We start from the raw sequence: 16,197 nt of genomic DNA on the forward strand, positions 1-16,197 counted from the left end.
CATTACCTTCAACAGGATTTCAACAGTAAAGATTGCCGTGAAAGCATAGTCAAAGTAACCAAGTATCTGCAAAAGCAACGTAAATGTTTAACAGAGGTCCGGGGAGAGTCTGAGAGAAGAACAATTAAAGTATTGGAAGGGATATTCATATTCTACAGGAAATGGGGAACAAGGTGGGAGAAACACAGATGATTTTCAAAGCATCAACAGTCATTAACAAAAAAGGCTTTACTAAATTACAAACTTTCCCTGGCAGACATCAGTAGCATGTTGTCACAATATCATTGTCCTTTCACACTCACGTCATGCACCTAGACAATCATTTTCAGTGACCCTTCTTTTGAGTGACCTCCTCCTTATTAGTTAGGTCTTCACTGCCTGTATCTCAATCACCTAAACAACAGTGGAACAGTCCTATCTCTACCATAGTATTGTTTAATCTTAAACTGATTTCAAAACAGGTGACAGTATGCAGAACAATATAGAAATGTTTAAAACATACAAAATGTTAAAATTCCACCCAAATGATCTAGTTCATTAGTTCATTTTCTAATCAATCAATCAATCATTAAAGGCTATAATTTATACTCCAGTGAATTAAATAATTCTTCACTCTATTTCAATATAAAAAAACTTTCTTTATTTTTAAATATCCTTAGATAGACAATATCCTGTGAATTCCTATTCCCCATCAATGAAAGAGTAGCTTTAAAACGTGTGTAAAGGAGCTGTTCTGTACTCACAATATTTCGAGCAGAGAAGTTGCGGATGGGGTCCTCTGCAGCCAGAGAAACACTACTCAACATGATGAAGACTAGGATGAGGTTTGTGAAGATGTGGTGATTAATAAGCCGATGACATCCCACCCGAATCCTAAGAAGCATTTAAAACGAAAGAAAGAAAAGTTAGACACACTATTGCCAACTCTGGCAGGTTTTATAAGACGATAAAACAGCACGAAGGACCATCTGACACGTTCGATATAAGGTCAACATACGTCTTCACCCTTAATATATCTGTGTTCTCAAACGGATGTCTTTGATTTCTGATTTTCTTAAACATCAAGTGTTTCTTGGCAGTGAATACAGGGGAAATAAACATTACTTCTCATTCCCCAAGCTGAGTAGTTTCAGAGAGCAGTCCTACACGTGCTAATCCGGGTCTGTGAAACCAGCCATCAACCACCGAGCAGACACAACTTCTCTATAAAGATATTGAGATCTTCCCTTGACATTACAACTCAGATTTTCAGTAAAAGGTCGTAAGATTGTCCCTGAGGAGTAAATCCTAGTTAAAGGCCCTGTTTAAAGTGTTGAGATGAGAATGGAAAAGGTATTTCCAGACGAGCTGGAGTCAAAGAAATGCCTAGAGCCACAGACGGACACATACGGGTTGGTGCTGCTGAAGATGAAGAAGGAGCTGCCCTCCGGGATGGGTGTGATCTTCTCCTTCATGTTGAGTTCGGAGATCCTCTGGGGCCGTGGCCCGGCTGGGACCTCGGGCTCCTCGTCTTCATCTTCCCCTGCGAGGAGACAGAGAGCTCTGAGTGTAACGTATACCGCGGTCTGGAGACCGATCATGAGGTGTCAACATGAAGTCAACATGAGGAATCGTCCCCAGACAGTCCGAGGGCACGGCACACATCTGAACATAAAAGAAAAGGGTCAATGCTCAGCTAAGTGTGGACAGTACAGCCAGGTACCGATGATACACCACTACGGCGATATAATCTACTCTCTAAACCATTTTTGTTTGACCACGTTACAGCCAAATTCACGTTATACCAGATTGTGTTATATGGGGGAAGAGGTGTATGATCATATTTCAGTTATAATATAATGAAACACCTCACGGAGTGGGAAGAAGGCCTGCGATGTGCATCTGTGCATTGGTTCGATGGAAAAGAGAATAGCAAAGGAGGATACCGTTTGAAATTCAGAAATTACTGATAAATGGGCCCAATCCCTCCTACTCACCAGGAGCATCACCTGCAGGGTACGGGTCCTTATCTTCCTCTTCTGCGTCCTCCACTGGCACCTGAGAGAGGAACAGAGGACGCTTTTTTTCCCTGTTATCACTCTAGTCAGCTAGCTAGACGTTCAACATGCACAACACTTATGACATTTCTTATCATTGATGTTTTTCAAATTATAAAATGCCAAAGAAGCAGAATGCATGAAGATAATATTAAAAACACAAATCCTGGGACAAACAAAAACAGGTTGAGTTATTTGACAAAAAGCTATGGCTGAGGGGTGGATCACCTTGGCTTCCGATGCCTTGGTATCAGTTTTCTCTTCCTCCTTCTTGTCCGAGCTCCCACTCCTGTCATGAAAGGGACAAACGGAGAACAACACTTTAATCAGTCATGGCGCGGCCACGGTGGAATATGCCAAACACAGCTCTCTGTGCTTCGATCTCATACTGACCTCCGCCGCCCGTTGAGGAGAAACCTACCTGGCACTTTTCTTCCTTTCCTTTTCCTCTGCTTCTTCTTGCTGGGCCGTATTCAAACTCTCCGCATCCGCCAAATTGTCTACCGCGATAGCCAAGAAGACATTCAGGAGGATGTCTGGTTTCGATTGTTTTAAGCAAAATCAAAGGCCGACCAGTGAAACCTTCTTACACGTAGGGAGTTGAAGGAATTCCCCCACCCCCCTTTCCAGCAGAAGCACTTCAACCACCTCCTCGTCCTCAATTCACTTTTTCAATTTACGGATTCGGATTCAAAGTGCTAATTGGTATTGGGGATTTCCTAGACCATGTTCTGTATCAGTTTCATTTTGTCCGGAAAGTGCTGTTCTAGACACCTGGGAAATATTACGAGATTTGGTTTGTCATTTTTCTAATGAGATCATGTATAATAGTATAATACTACTAAGCACAAACCACAAAAAGGCTAACCTTCAAAAGAGCTAAGCTAAGAGCTTGTGTGTTTCAGCAGGAAGCCATAATCCCGAGTATCTGACGTGTGAAAGGATACAGTTACCACAGATAAATAAGATAATGAAGTATATGCAGACTATCATTCCTGAGGACGATGGGCCGCCATACGCCATTATCCCGTCATACATGACAGCATTCCAGTCTTCACCTGTTAAAATCTGAGCACACGCACACACACACACCAACACATATGTCATAAATTATTGAGGCAAACGTACGGTGTAAAACAAAGTCCAAACGCCGATGTCCCTCCCCTCACCTGGAATACTGTGAGCAGAGATTGGGGAAAGTTATCGAAAGTGCTCCGTTTGGTTTGTGTTTCGTCGAAGTTGAATTTGCCCCCGAAGAGCTGCATCCCCAGTAGGGAGAAGATGATGATGAAGAGGAAGAGCAGGAGCAGCAGGGAGGCAATGGACTTCATGGAGTTGAGCAGCGAGGCCACTAAATTACTCAGAGATGTCCAGTGGCTGAAAGGACAAGCGTAACTCCATTAAACAGGGACAGTGATGAGGACCCAATCAATCAATCAATCAGTCAATCAATCGTTATTTGTATAGCGGCCTTCGCAGGGTAGCCACAGAGCGCGTTACAGATTGATAAACATACAACACAAATAACAAATAAATTAACCATTAACAATTCATAAAATAAACTAAAATAAACCATTAGGCACAATTTAAATTAATTCTAATTAATTAATTAGTTCTTTACACTTCCATACATGTGCAATGGATTTCAATTTGCTTTATAGAACCGTTCACGAGGAGAACAGTGAGCGACAAATCGTTACAAATCATCATGTCATTAGAGGTTAAACCAAACCAAAACTTTACCCCCCCATGAATCCCAAATCAGTTGTACCCTTTCACATAGTATAAAGTGGTGTCTAACAATAAATTAAACCACGATATTCTACAGACTTTTACTTTGTGATCATGGATAGGTCAAAGATTGGATTTGGCCTAGTCCTAGGTCTATGTTTACATGTAGGTATATGTAGTAATACTAATAACATTTCATTCTCCAGCCGAATGTAAATTGTTTTCAAAGGCTACATTCATGGTAAGAGATCCTTCAGTTTACATCGTCAAAAGTCACACACTCACCGTGTCACTTTGAAGATCCTTAAGAGACGGACACATCGAAACACAGAGATTCCCAGAGGGGACATGATTTCAAGCTCGACCAAAATGGTTTCCACGATCCCACCACACACCACAAAGCAGTCGAACCGGTTGAAGAGGGAGACGAAGTAGGCCTGCAGACCCAGGCTGTACATTTTCACCAACATCTCACAGGTGAACAGGGTGAGGAGAACTTTGTTTGCAATGTCTGTGAATAAATAAACACAAATACAGTATAATTGTAGCATTAGTCTTGTTTTTAGGTATCAGTTTGAAAATATACATAATTCACAAGGTGGAGGTTAGAGCAGATATAACACCACCAAAAAGAAGGTTGTTTAGAGGTCAAACACCAACATCTGACAGGCTATAAATATCCACCACTGAAAAAAAAAAAAAAAAAAATCTGTGACATTAGTAAAATGTTACCTTGGACTTGAGTGAGCCAGTTGGGCTGGTTGTAATGCTCAGAGGAGATGGTGAGTGTGTTGAGAAAGACTAGAATAATGACGAGCCAATAGAACGAGACAGATTTCACCGCAGCTCGGCATTTCCTGCGGCAAAACCGATTCCAGCGACGCCAGCGCCGACTAGAAGAAGAGTAAGTGATGTCAACGGGTTACGGCAAAAACACATTCTCTGGCACCGAGGCTGACGCAGAGTCTTCAGGTATTCCAAACCCACTAATCAGTACCGCATTGCACTGGAATCGGTGCATTTAAAACACGGTGCTCAATCCGTATCTGCAAAACCCAGAGAGACAGTTTTCCCTGATTCCTCAGAACACGTCCTTCTTTTAGGATGTCCTTCAAAGGGTGTATCTGACAATGGCCAGTTTAAGATTGTGAAAGCTGTCACTGTGAAGCATGGCAGACAGTGAGCAGACCGCATCAGGTCAACACACACTAGCTATGTCTGGTGACCACACGGTACTGGGAGAAGGTCATTTCACTAATACCAGCATTAAACAAGTTTTAAAGATTTAAAGAAAATATTCAACTTCCTGAATGGCATCAAAGAGCGGTATTTAATGTTCATTCAGACATGCATACATCATTTCTGGTCTATGTCGTACATAAGCAAAAATAGTTTTTTGTAAACATTAAATTATACATAATATTTACTGACCTGAATTTTGACTTTGAAATTTTTTGACTGCAAAGTGAAGAAATGATAAAGAGTTAAAATCACAAATGTATATATATTATATATTTACCTTTATTTATATATTTACATTTATATATACACACAGAATATAGACATTCTAAACCTCATTTGTACTAAAATGTACTGGTAATATTTAATGTTAAAGAGAAAGTGTCTGACACTTATTAATTAATGAGATTTCAGTTGCAGCTCCCATCCAACCCCACGTGGAGCCAAATCCAATGAACTGCCCACTGGGGTGACAGACAGCGCTTTGAAATATCTCAGCATTGTTTAAAGTTAAACTGTTAAAATAAAAGTAGATTTCTAAATGGCTTCCTGATTGGTCTGTCTGACTCGGCTAAAGTTTCTCAAAGAGCGAAATGTACATATGTCAATTACTGCTGGATGTATTTCAATCGTCTGAACTCAAAAGCATCCGTTACCAACATAAATGAAAGAGGGACTCAGAGGACTTGTTTAATGCAGAGTTCACTAAGGAGATGCATCTACTTTGTCCAGAGACTATAGTATTTGGCTACCGTTTCCTATATGCAATCAACGACCTGGCAATCCTGGGTCAGACTTACCACAGAGCGCCACAACACGGGGCCTTCTCGTCCTCACCGTTCACGTTCTCGGTGTTTACAGACTCCGTTTCACTCGTCGGCATGCTTGCTGTTGTGACACGGGGGGCACAGAAGTAAACGTTAAAGAATGTGCCGACCGTGAGTAGAAAGAAACACAAGCGCCCCGAAAAGAGGGGTAATTTTAGTGCATTATTGTCAATATTACGAAAATAATAATTCAACGAAAAGAGTGAGTTAGCAACGTAAAGACATGCACTGAAAACAAAATATATACATGGATCTCTATCATTCAGAAATGAACCAATCAAGTTCTTCAGATTAAGAAAGTATCTTTAAAAAAATAGCTTCCAAAAGTCTAGCAAGACAAGTGCGTTCTTTTGGTGTTTTTTCATATTCGTACTTTCCAGATGACCCCCTCTGTCCCTCAGCGAGCACAAAGCACAGGAGATCTCTCATCATCACACAACCCAGAAATTATCAATTCATTCAGTCATTCACTGCAGGCACTGGGAGGAAAATAAGTCATATCAAAAGTAAAAAGGGCACTTTCCAAAATCAATGTGAAGTCTGGAAGCATGGCATGCATGATGAGATATCTCAGGGCCCGTGTGATTTCTTCTGAAGAAACTCGCGATAGATGTCTCGGCAGAAGCACCAGTCTTGGGTTTGTTTTTGTTTTTCTTTCGATTTTTGGTTTGTTTTTTTCTCAAATACTGCCCGCTTCTGAAGTCCGCAGCATGATCGTTTTCTAATTCAGTTCAAATACTTTGACACAGACAATACAGGAAATTTACAATGAACCATCACCAACACCGAAGGCAGCAATCAATAGTGAGAGAGAATTAAAACTCTTAGAAGATCCCGTGTTCTGAAACTGTGCTATGTTTACAGAGCTGGGATCTTCTAAGGCATTGTGATCAGTGTTATTAGTAGGGACTCTTTTATCTCCACAATTAGTTGAGAAGAGTGTTAATTAAAGTGATTAAGATTGTGCACATAGAAAGGACAAGGTGAACACCACTTTGATTAGGAGATTTTAAGTTGATTTAATTTAATTTGTCTCACTACTGATTCCTGGCAAAGTTAGAGTTTTGGTTTATGATAACACCCTTTTTTTCTAAGGCAAAACCTCCTTTTTAATGGAATTCATCAAGTGTGCGAGAACACTTTGATCGTTTCGCATCGAACTGGGCTTTTATCACTTAATCTCTCACCGCTGCAAGTGGGAATATGAAACAGAACTTTCTTTGCTAGAGCCATTCGTTCAATTTTATTTAAATCAAAAACAGACAAATAAATCATCGCATTCCAGGAGTGCAATATTCAATTCCCACAAACTGACAAACAAAATAATAAAAATGTACGTATTCAAATCAAATAAAACAAACAAACAGGTAGTGATGCTTGAACATAAAACTCAGGCATGCACCATGGGGGAAAATCCGCAGTGGCAACGGACAGGCAGGGTCCACACAACAACGAAAGACGCCAGAGGGCAACACAAAATTTACCATGTGTGTCAGTAGAATGGCTGAACCAACCAAACCTTCCTTTCTTCTTTTCCATTAAGTCAGCGAGAGTAACCCCTTCACGTTAAATGCATGCAATTCCATGCATTCAGACAGCGGATGGAAGCAGCGATATAGCAGAAAACAATGGACAAAAATGAGCAGCTATGAACACGGGTTAGGAAGACATTTAAGCAACATTGAACACAAAAAAAGAAGATGGGCATCTATTATTGGCATTGACCACTTTTGGTGGCTCTAAACTAACATGCTGCAAAGCACACTATAGCATTCACATCAATAGGTTAGTACACTGCAGTCGCTTCTGTACTGTCACAGACACACAGACCAGGGCCACATGTTCATCTTGTGCATTGAAGAAAATAAAAAATAAAACTCAGATGTTGACATAAGACAGTTCTTAAACTTTACCACCACTTCGAAAGCCCAGGATACACCAGGAAACCTTTCCAGAAACATGACTTTTCTAGAAACAGAAGCGTCTCCGTGTATGCTGAGACATTTGTTTTTTAAAACTTTAGAAACATGTTTTCGGGAAAGCAGACCAGGGTTCTGCAACTCAGCAACATGTTTCTACATTTTCTGGGGCAATACAATGCAGATGCATCTTACATAAGTATTCAAGTTTTAAAAATGCACAAAGCAATTTGATTTAATCACAAAAAAACTGGAATGACATTCTGCACAGTGTTTTTTTTTTAAATAAATATATGCAAACATTAAAAATGTAAAGTCTCCTGAATATGATGAAACATGAGGAGTTGATTATATTTTCAATATGAACACAAAACAGGGAACCTATGACCAAAATTACTGGATATCAAATGTGCCAGCAGAACAATACAATAAACAGCTACACATGTTCAAATATATGGAGATAAATTCACCATGTAGGCCAATTCTTCTAGGTGAAACTTTTCTCTCACAGAAAGCTACTATCAGCCCGGCTACGTGAGGGCAAGCATTAGACCAATATGTGGGCCGGCTGCAATCAATCAATATGAATGATGTCACTCCTGTATTTCACAGAGAGAGATGGGGGGGGTAAGTGCATCCAACCATGATCAAACCACAACATTATGTCTTCACTCCACTTTACCTGTCTGTCAGAAGCCAGAGCTTCAATATCAAAGTGATCAGGACCTACGAGTACACACATAGGCACCTACACCATGGGGCATAAGGGGCAAATGCCCTCACACTTTTAATTCAGTGCAACTTAAGGCAAATCTATCTGTTTGCCCCCCCACATTTTCCGTCACTGATAGCTACACTAAATATATCTGTAAACAACATACTGATTATGCCCAAAGAAAAACATTTGTAACTAACATAATCGTGTGATAAATGATCGTCTCCCCTGCTACCAATAATAGCAATGGTGTTACCAGATAAGTCACATTTCACAGAATGACCCTCTTAAGAGTCTTCATTTCCCATAATCCATCGCCAAATCGATCTGTCCGGCATGGGTGTCTGGTTGCTTTGAATCTGACAGGAGACTGACGTGACTAGAAAGTTGTCTGAGATCAAAGCCCCTCGAGTCCTGGTTTGTGTAGCCACTGTCAGGTCTTTGGAACTCAATTCAACGCTTAGTGGCTTCAACAGAAACGAGGATCGCATGCCACTCACTAGCAGACAACTTGGTCCTTGACCTCGCAGACTTACTGGATGACTCCTCAAAAGACACCAAGTCCACGGGACACTGATCTCCGAGGAATCGTCTGCCTCCATCGTGACAATTTATCTCCACATCATGGAAATGGACACATTTGTTGTTTCCCACTTATTGACTGCTTATCAAAACACACTGATCTCATTTCTTCAATTTCGGATTCTCAGCCTTTCATTGCACAATTAAGCAAAATGAACTGCATTTAGGCAAAGATTAAATCCTAGAATTTTGTCATGGTGTACAGCTAGTTACCACAGCCTATATTTGATTAATCTTTACATTTATTTTTTTATTATTTAAAATATGAAGACAAAATGTGAGTTCTCAAAAGATATGGTACATACACTCATTAAAATGTTGGCTAGGTCATAAACATTTTAATATTCCTTCACAAACATCCACATAAACATCATGGTTATTCAGCACAAAGCAAAAACAGAATGCTATGAAAGTTTTTTGTATTGTTTTTAAGCCCCTGCTTTAGTATTATGCCACTTGGTGGTCTGAGTACAGACCTTTCTTCTATAGTAGTGAAATTATTATTTAATTTGTAATTAATTCACTATTGCCTATATTTTAAGTGCTTAACAGAATAGCTCCTCTTTTTGGACACAAACATGTTTACCACTCAGTCAATTCTAACATTTTAACAAACACATGAAAGATCCTTAGTTGGAAGTACGAGATCTCATTACCAAGTGTAAAACACAGAAGAGCTGTGTGGTACATCAGACTAAAAAGTATGTCAGTATTTTCCTAAGGATCATAACTGTATCTTCTGTGGTAAACTGCACAGCACCACACTTATAGAGATCAGATAAAACAATACATACTTTCCCATCATTCAAATACATTTAACCTAATTTAAACTCACATTGTTTAAATAGAGAATGACAATTGCTTTTTTTTTCAGTCTTAGACAGCTAGGAGCTACGGCACAGCAGTTCCAGTCCAGCAGTTTTCAGAGAGGACACAGAGTCAATGCGGCTTTTAAAGATTCACCCATAACCATTTGACAACGTCAAGTGATCAACAGGCAAGAAATAAGCAGGAAGCACAGCAAAGAGAAGTGATGCATTAATGCTCTAAACAAGTGTGTGTGATCTAATTTGGATCTGTGTAGACTAGGATAAGATAAGAACGACACCGACTGTGTTACATAGCTGATCGGTAGGATGTCAGGCCAGGAGTAAAATAACTCGACTTAGTGGGAATGAATTTGAAGAAGCGACGGTCCATTACTCTACACAGCGACACTCGATCTCCACAAGGAACCTGTCAGCCTTCTGAAAACGTTCAAGAATCTCAGAAATCTCAACATGTGTCGTGTGGCTAATAGGCCAAGCAGGAGGCCTGAAGCTGTCATCACCATGACGCAGCACATGTAATAGTGAGATATGTCATCTTCTGACATCTGGGAGTGAAGAATACTGAACCGTTGGACACGTCATCAGGGCAGGAAGAGCTCAGGTATGTTTTCAGTTTTAACTTTAAGAAAAGTTTTCAAAAATATCTCACGCCCTTTCAGTTCATGTTTACAAATACACGGCTGCTAAATGCTTTTCTGCCTCTCGGTGTGCCTTTTCCTTGAAATGAGATTTCCACTACGCGGTGGATCAGAACAGACTTTCTCAAAACTACATCTCTGGAAATGTTCGGCTGAATCAAATTGTAGTGGGGGGGAAATATCCATATAAATATATGTATGTAAACAGACAAATAATTATTAAGGAAATTAGGTGAGGTGAAAGTGAGGTTTATACTGCGGCACATCATTAGCTACATCAGTTTGATATTTGTTCTTTGTCAGCTTGTTGTGTTTGTCTTAAATGTGTCTCAGGTCTGAGCTTGTGAGAAGCAATTTTGAACGGTAATTCATAATTTAAGAAATGTCTACAAAAGTGAATCAATAATTAGGAAAGTGCAGAAGATGCCTTTCACATCTTGAGATCACTTCTTGGGCATGATAATGTGATGTCTTTAGTTAGCTTTCTATATTATATATGAATTATTGTACCGCAGACTCAAATTTTTACAGTTATGACAGTAACCTATTGTTATAAATGCGATAGTCTTTATTCTTGACGCATTTTTGACTACTTTTCTCAGACATTCAAACTTGATTTAAGGTACACCATGTATAAAATATCGCACTGCATTAAAACTGAGCAATTACCAGAGAGTTGAACAATGCTGTTATATGAAAAAAGGAATTTAAAAGCTGTGTGTTCTTAAATAATTTCCCTTAACTATGTATTTTGTACATTTTAAATCAGTACACAAGAGAAGCAATTCAATATACATTTTAATTCTGCACTGTAATCTCCCCACAAAATACTCTTGAGAAATCAGTCTAATGTAATACAAAATAATATATATATAATTCCATATGTAAATTATATATATATATATATATATATATATATATATATACAGCTCTGGAAAAAATTAAGAGACCACTTAACATTGATTTCTGAACTTGGAGTGATTTTTTTTCCAGAGCTGTATATATACAGTACTGTGCAAAAGTCTTAGGCAGGTGTGAAAAAATGGTGTAAATTAAGAATGCGTTCAAAAATAGACATGTTAATAGATTATATTTATCAATTAACTAAATGCAAAGTGAGTGAACAGAAGAAAAATCTACATCAAAGCAATATTAGGTGTGACCACCCTTTGCCATCAAAACAGCATCAATTCTTCTAGGTACACTTGCACACAGTTTTTGAAGGAACTCAGGGGTAGGTTGGCCCAAACATTTTGGAGAAATAACCACAGTTCTTCTGTGGATTTAGGCAGCCTCAGCTGCTTCTCTCTCTTCATGTAATCCCAGACAGACTTGATGGTGTTGAGATCAGGGCTCTGTGGGGGCCATACCATCACTTCCAGGACTCCTTGTTCTTCTTTACACTGAAGATAGTTCTTAATGACTGCCGCTGTATGTTTGTGGTCGTTGTCATGCTGCAGAACAAATTTGTGGCCAATCAGATGCCTCCCTGATGGTATTGCATGATGGATAAGTATCTGCCTGTACTTCTCAGCATTGAGGAGACCATTCATTCTCACCAAATCCCCAACTCCATTTGCAGAAATGCAGCCCCAAAATTGCAAGGAACCTCCACCATGCTTCACTGTTGCCTGCAGACACTCATTCGTGTACCGCTCTCCAGCCCTTCGGGAAACAAACTGCCTTCTGCTACAGCCAAATATTTCACATTTTGACTCATCAGTCCAGAGCACCTGCTGCCATTTTTCTGCACCCCAGTTCCTGTGTTTTTGTGCATAGTTGAGTCACTCGGCCTTGTTGCCACGCCATAGGTATAGCTTTTTGGCCAAAAGTCTTCCATGAAGGCCAATTCTGACCAGACTTCTCCTGACAGTAGATGGTTATACCAGGGTCCCACTGTTTTCTGCCAATTCTGAGCTGATGGCACTGCTGGACATCTTCCGATTGCGAAGGGAAGTAAGCATGATGTGTCTTTCATCTGATGCAGTGTTTCCTTGGCCGACCACTGCGTCTACGGTCCTCAACGTTGCCTGTTTCTTTGGGCTTCTTCAGAAGAGCTTGGACAGCACATCTGGAAACCCCTGTCTGCCTTGACATTTCACCTGGGAGAGACCTTGCTGATGCAGTAGAACTACCTTGTGTCTTGTTGCTGTGCTCAGTCTTGCCATGGTGTATGACTTTTGACAGTAAACTGTCTTCAGCAACCTCACCTTGTTAGCTGAGTCTGGCTGTTCCTCACCCAGTTTTATTCCTCCTACACAGCTGTTTCTGTTTCAGTTAATGATTGTTTCAACCTACATATTGAATTGATGATCATTAGCACCTGTTTGGTATAATTGTTTAATCATACACCTGACTATATGCCTACAATATCCCTGACTTTGTGCAAGTGTACCTAGAAGAATTCATGCTGTTTGATTTAGATTTTTATTCTGTTCACTCACTTTGCATTTAGTTAATTGATAAATATAATCTATTTTTGAAAGCATTCTTACTTTACAGCATTTTTTCACACCTGCCTACAACTTTTGCACACTACTGTATATATATATATATACACACACACAGATGGATGACAAATGAAAGGAAAAACCAACATGCAGTGTCTCAGTGAGGTGTTGGGCACCATGAGCCCCAGAACAGCTTCAATGCTCTTGGTACAGATTCTACGAGTCTCTGGACTCTACTGGAGGGATGAACACCATTCTTCCAAAAGATATTCCCTCATTTGGTGTTTTGATGATGGTGGTGGAGAGTGATGTCTAACACGTCGGTCCAGAATCTCCCATAGGTGTTCAATTGGGCTCACCAATCAGTGAGCCCTCGTGCCCTGTGTATGGGGGCATTGTCATCCTGGAAGAGACACTCCCATCAGGAGAGAAATGTGTCACCATAGGATAAAGGTGATCACTCAGAATAACTTTGTAATGATTTGCAGTGACCCTTCCCTCTAAGGGGACAAGTGGACCCAAACCATGCCAGGAAAATGCCCCCCACAGCATAACAGAGCCTCTGGACCCCCTCACTGTAGGGGTCCAGCAGTCAGGCCTGTCCCGTTCTCTTGGTGTCGCCACACATGCACTCGCCCACATGTCCAGAACACCAGCCAGAGCGTCTGTGACTGAAGCTCCTGCCATTCGTGCCCCAATAATGACCCCTCTTTCAAAGTCACTTAGATCCTTTCCTGTTGCCATCTTGATCCAAAATCGAGGTCAACTGGGCCTGCTCAGCATTTGTATACATGCCACAGAGCATGATAGGCTGTTAATTGCTTAATTGTATCATGCAGTGCACCTGTTTGGAGTCATCTGCATTCATTATGTTCCTCCACTCATTTAATCAGGTTTTTCCTTTAATTTGTCAGCCGTCTGTGTGTGTGTATATATATATATATATATGTATATTTATATATATTTATATTTATGGTCACACAACCATGAAGGAGTGGGGAATTGTAGCAGGAAAAAGGTACGAATCTTGGGGAGTGAAAGGAACTTGTGGTTTCCGCCATAACCAGTAAACTCATTCCTCAACCAACGCAATCTAGCGCACAGAGGGTGTTAGACACAGCACTGTGAAAACATGCAGTGAGTGCTTGCACATTCCCAAATACACAGCACAGAGTATCTGGACCTTGAGTGCCTGATGTTTGCACGAGAATGAGATAAAAATTCAAAAGAAAACGATTCAAAATAGTGATCATAATAACATAAATGCCCCCAGAATATTGTCATTTTCTGGGAGCTTCAATCCAGATAACATTAGGAAAGTCCAGCTTCACTTCGGAGTAAATTCAACTGAGCTACTTATCACTGAGGAAAATGTACTGTCATGTGTGTAGGTTTCAGTTAAAATCCTTCAGACTAACCCACTGGACTAACACATCTGTGTATACAAATCAGTGGGAAGTAACTTGGCTGGTATTTAGATACTAAAAACATATGTATGTGGATATGGGTGTCTATTTAAAAGGCATGAAATGTCTTAACATTTGATTGGCATTTGAATATCTCAGGACAGGGGTCACATTTTTGGGAGACACCTGAGGGTGGTCCTCTGGAGAGATTCCACAACTAGTGAAGTTATATATATATATATATATATTATGTTTCTAATGATTCTTATTTCAAACTGACCTTGATCTTTTAGCTCCGTCTGACTGCCCTAGATAATAGAGTCTCTCTCTAACGGCAAATAAAACCTAATGCTATTGTGGTGGCTTTTCCGAAGTTCGTGCTGCGGTTTACTAAATCCTAATGAGAAACCAGCACCCCGACAAGCCTGCTCAAAATCTATAGCTGATGCAGCGGTAACTGCAGATAGAGAGGGGATTGTTTTCTCTAGGAAACTACAAAAAAAAGGCTTAGAGAGGAAATATAAAAAGTATATAAATTAAAGATTATATAAAGAAACTGAAAATCTACACGCACAGCACACATGGCATTTAAACCTCTTCAGAGTTGCAGGGCTGCGTTTCATGTTTCTACGGGTCGACATGTCTGTCGTTAACATGCACTGACAATCTGTCGAGTCCATGTGCAAATACGCGTCCAGATTTTAAGGGAAGACTAAGACCAAGGAAACCTGTACAATAACAGAAGACACTCTGCCTGCCTTCCAATGGTTCGGGGTAGAAGATTTAGCATTAGGCACAAGACACGTTTCACTGCTGAAATGAAATGAATCTGTCAAAAACAAAAATCACATTGTGCACATTTTGTCTCCTCCAGGCCAAACACTTCCACTTTTTTGCTCGAACACAATTGGTGCTTCTGTGTTTCCTGTGCTTCACAAAGTGAACAACTTGCTTCAGGTGGGACACTTTCTGATGGAAGAATTAATTCCACCCCACGGACAGGGAGGCAAGAGGTTAAACCGTCAGGACGGACAGGTGCAGGTACTTACGGTTGCGTTTGCCTTCCTCGTCCCCCTCCTCCTCATTCTCTGGGTCAATGTCCTCGGCCTGGGTGATCCAGTCCAGGTAGCCCTTCAGGTCCTCCTCGAGCTGCTGCTTCTCGCGCAGCTTCTGAAAGTCCCCCCTGGCCTTTGCCTTCTCTCTCTCTTTGGAGAACTCTCTGTGGGGGTCAGAGGTCAGTGGGACAGATAGTGACCACAAGGGCAATCTTGGCATAGGCCAGGAGATCAACCTGCATACAACAATGCTTTGAGGTTGTTTAAAAATGTACAGAAGGTTATTAGTGCCACAGAGGAAAAAAAATGTGTTAATACAAGGTAATATTGCGTTATTTTAAAACTTTGTAGTGTTTATTTCAAAGTCCATATCGTTATACTGCACCAGGTATAACCCCCTACCACTAAAGAATAAATGTAATGTACTCCTATTAAAGTATCAAATCAAAATCAACTCATCTTAACACAATAATTATTGCAAAATCACACAACATTATCTAAATTTAATGCAATGATTATTGTGAAATAATATATTATCAACAATATTAGCTGGTATAAACGTAATATTTTTTTTTTCTCTGTGACGCTAATAAGCTTTTGAAAAATGACAGCTGAGGTAAAAACAAACATCGTCTGCTCATGTTGTGTAGATAGGTGACATTAAACCAGCATGAAAACAGCTCAGATCGAGTCTTACCTCTAGATGGGGCTCATGTTAAAACAATTCTGCACTATAACAACATGTCATCTGCATTTGACACAAACACAG

General features: G+C 40.2%; 1 protein-coding gene across 2 annotated transcripts in view; it reads right to left on the reverse strand.

Moving 5' to 3' along the window:
- Positions 1-16,197, reverse strand: part of cacna1db (calcium channel, voltage-dependent, L type, alpha 1D subunit, b) — a 103,905-nt gene that overhangs the window by 38,553 nt on the left and 49,155 nt on the right. For both annotated transcript variants that reach the window (XM_066697737.1, XM_066697735.1), the window contains exons 8-20: positions 15,423-15,592; positions 5,807-5,894; positions 5,199-5,225; positions 4,500-4,660; positions 4,053-4,278; positions 3,206-3,413; positions 2,984-3,104; positions 2,458-2,572; positions 2,265-2,325; positions 1,977-2,037; positions 1,390-1,522; positions 744-873; positions 7-66 (exon numbers count right to left, since the gene is read on the reverse strand). In XM_066697737.1, coding sequence (XP_066553834.1) covers positions 7-66; positions 744-873; positions 1,390-1,522; positions 1,977-2,037; positions 2,265-2,325; positions 2,458-2,572; positions 2,984-3,104; positions 3,206-3,413; positions 4,053-4,278; positions 4,500-4,660; positions 5,199-5,225; positions 5,807-5,894; positions 15,423-15,592 — 1,561 coding nt within the window. The remainder of the gene's footprint in view (positions 1-6; positions 67-743; positions 874-1,389; positions 1,523-1,976; positions 2,038-2,264; positions 2,326-2,457; positions 2,573-2,983; positions 3,105-3,205; positions 3,414-4,052; positions 4,279-4,499; positions 4,661-5,198; positions 5,226-5,806; positions 5,895-15,422; positions 15,593-16,197) is intronic.

This window comes from Amia ocellicauda, chromosome 3 (genome assembly GCF_036373705.1).
Source record: "Amia ocellicauda isolate fAmiCal2 chromosome 3, fAmiCal2.hap1, whole genome shotgun sequence".
Classification (NCBI taxonomy): Eukaryota; Metazoa; Chordata; class Actinopteri; order Amiiformes; family Amiidae; genus Amia; species Amia ocellicauda.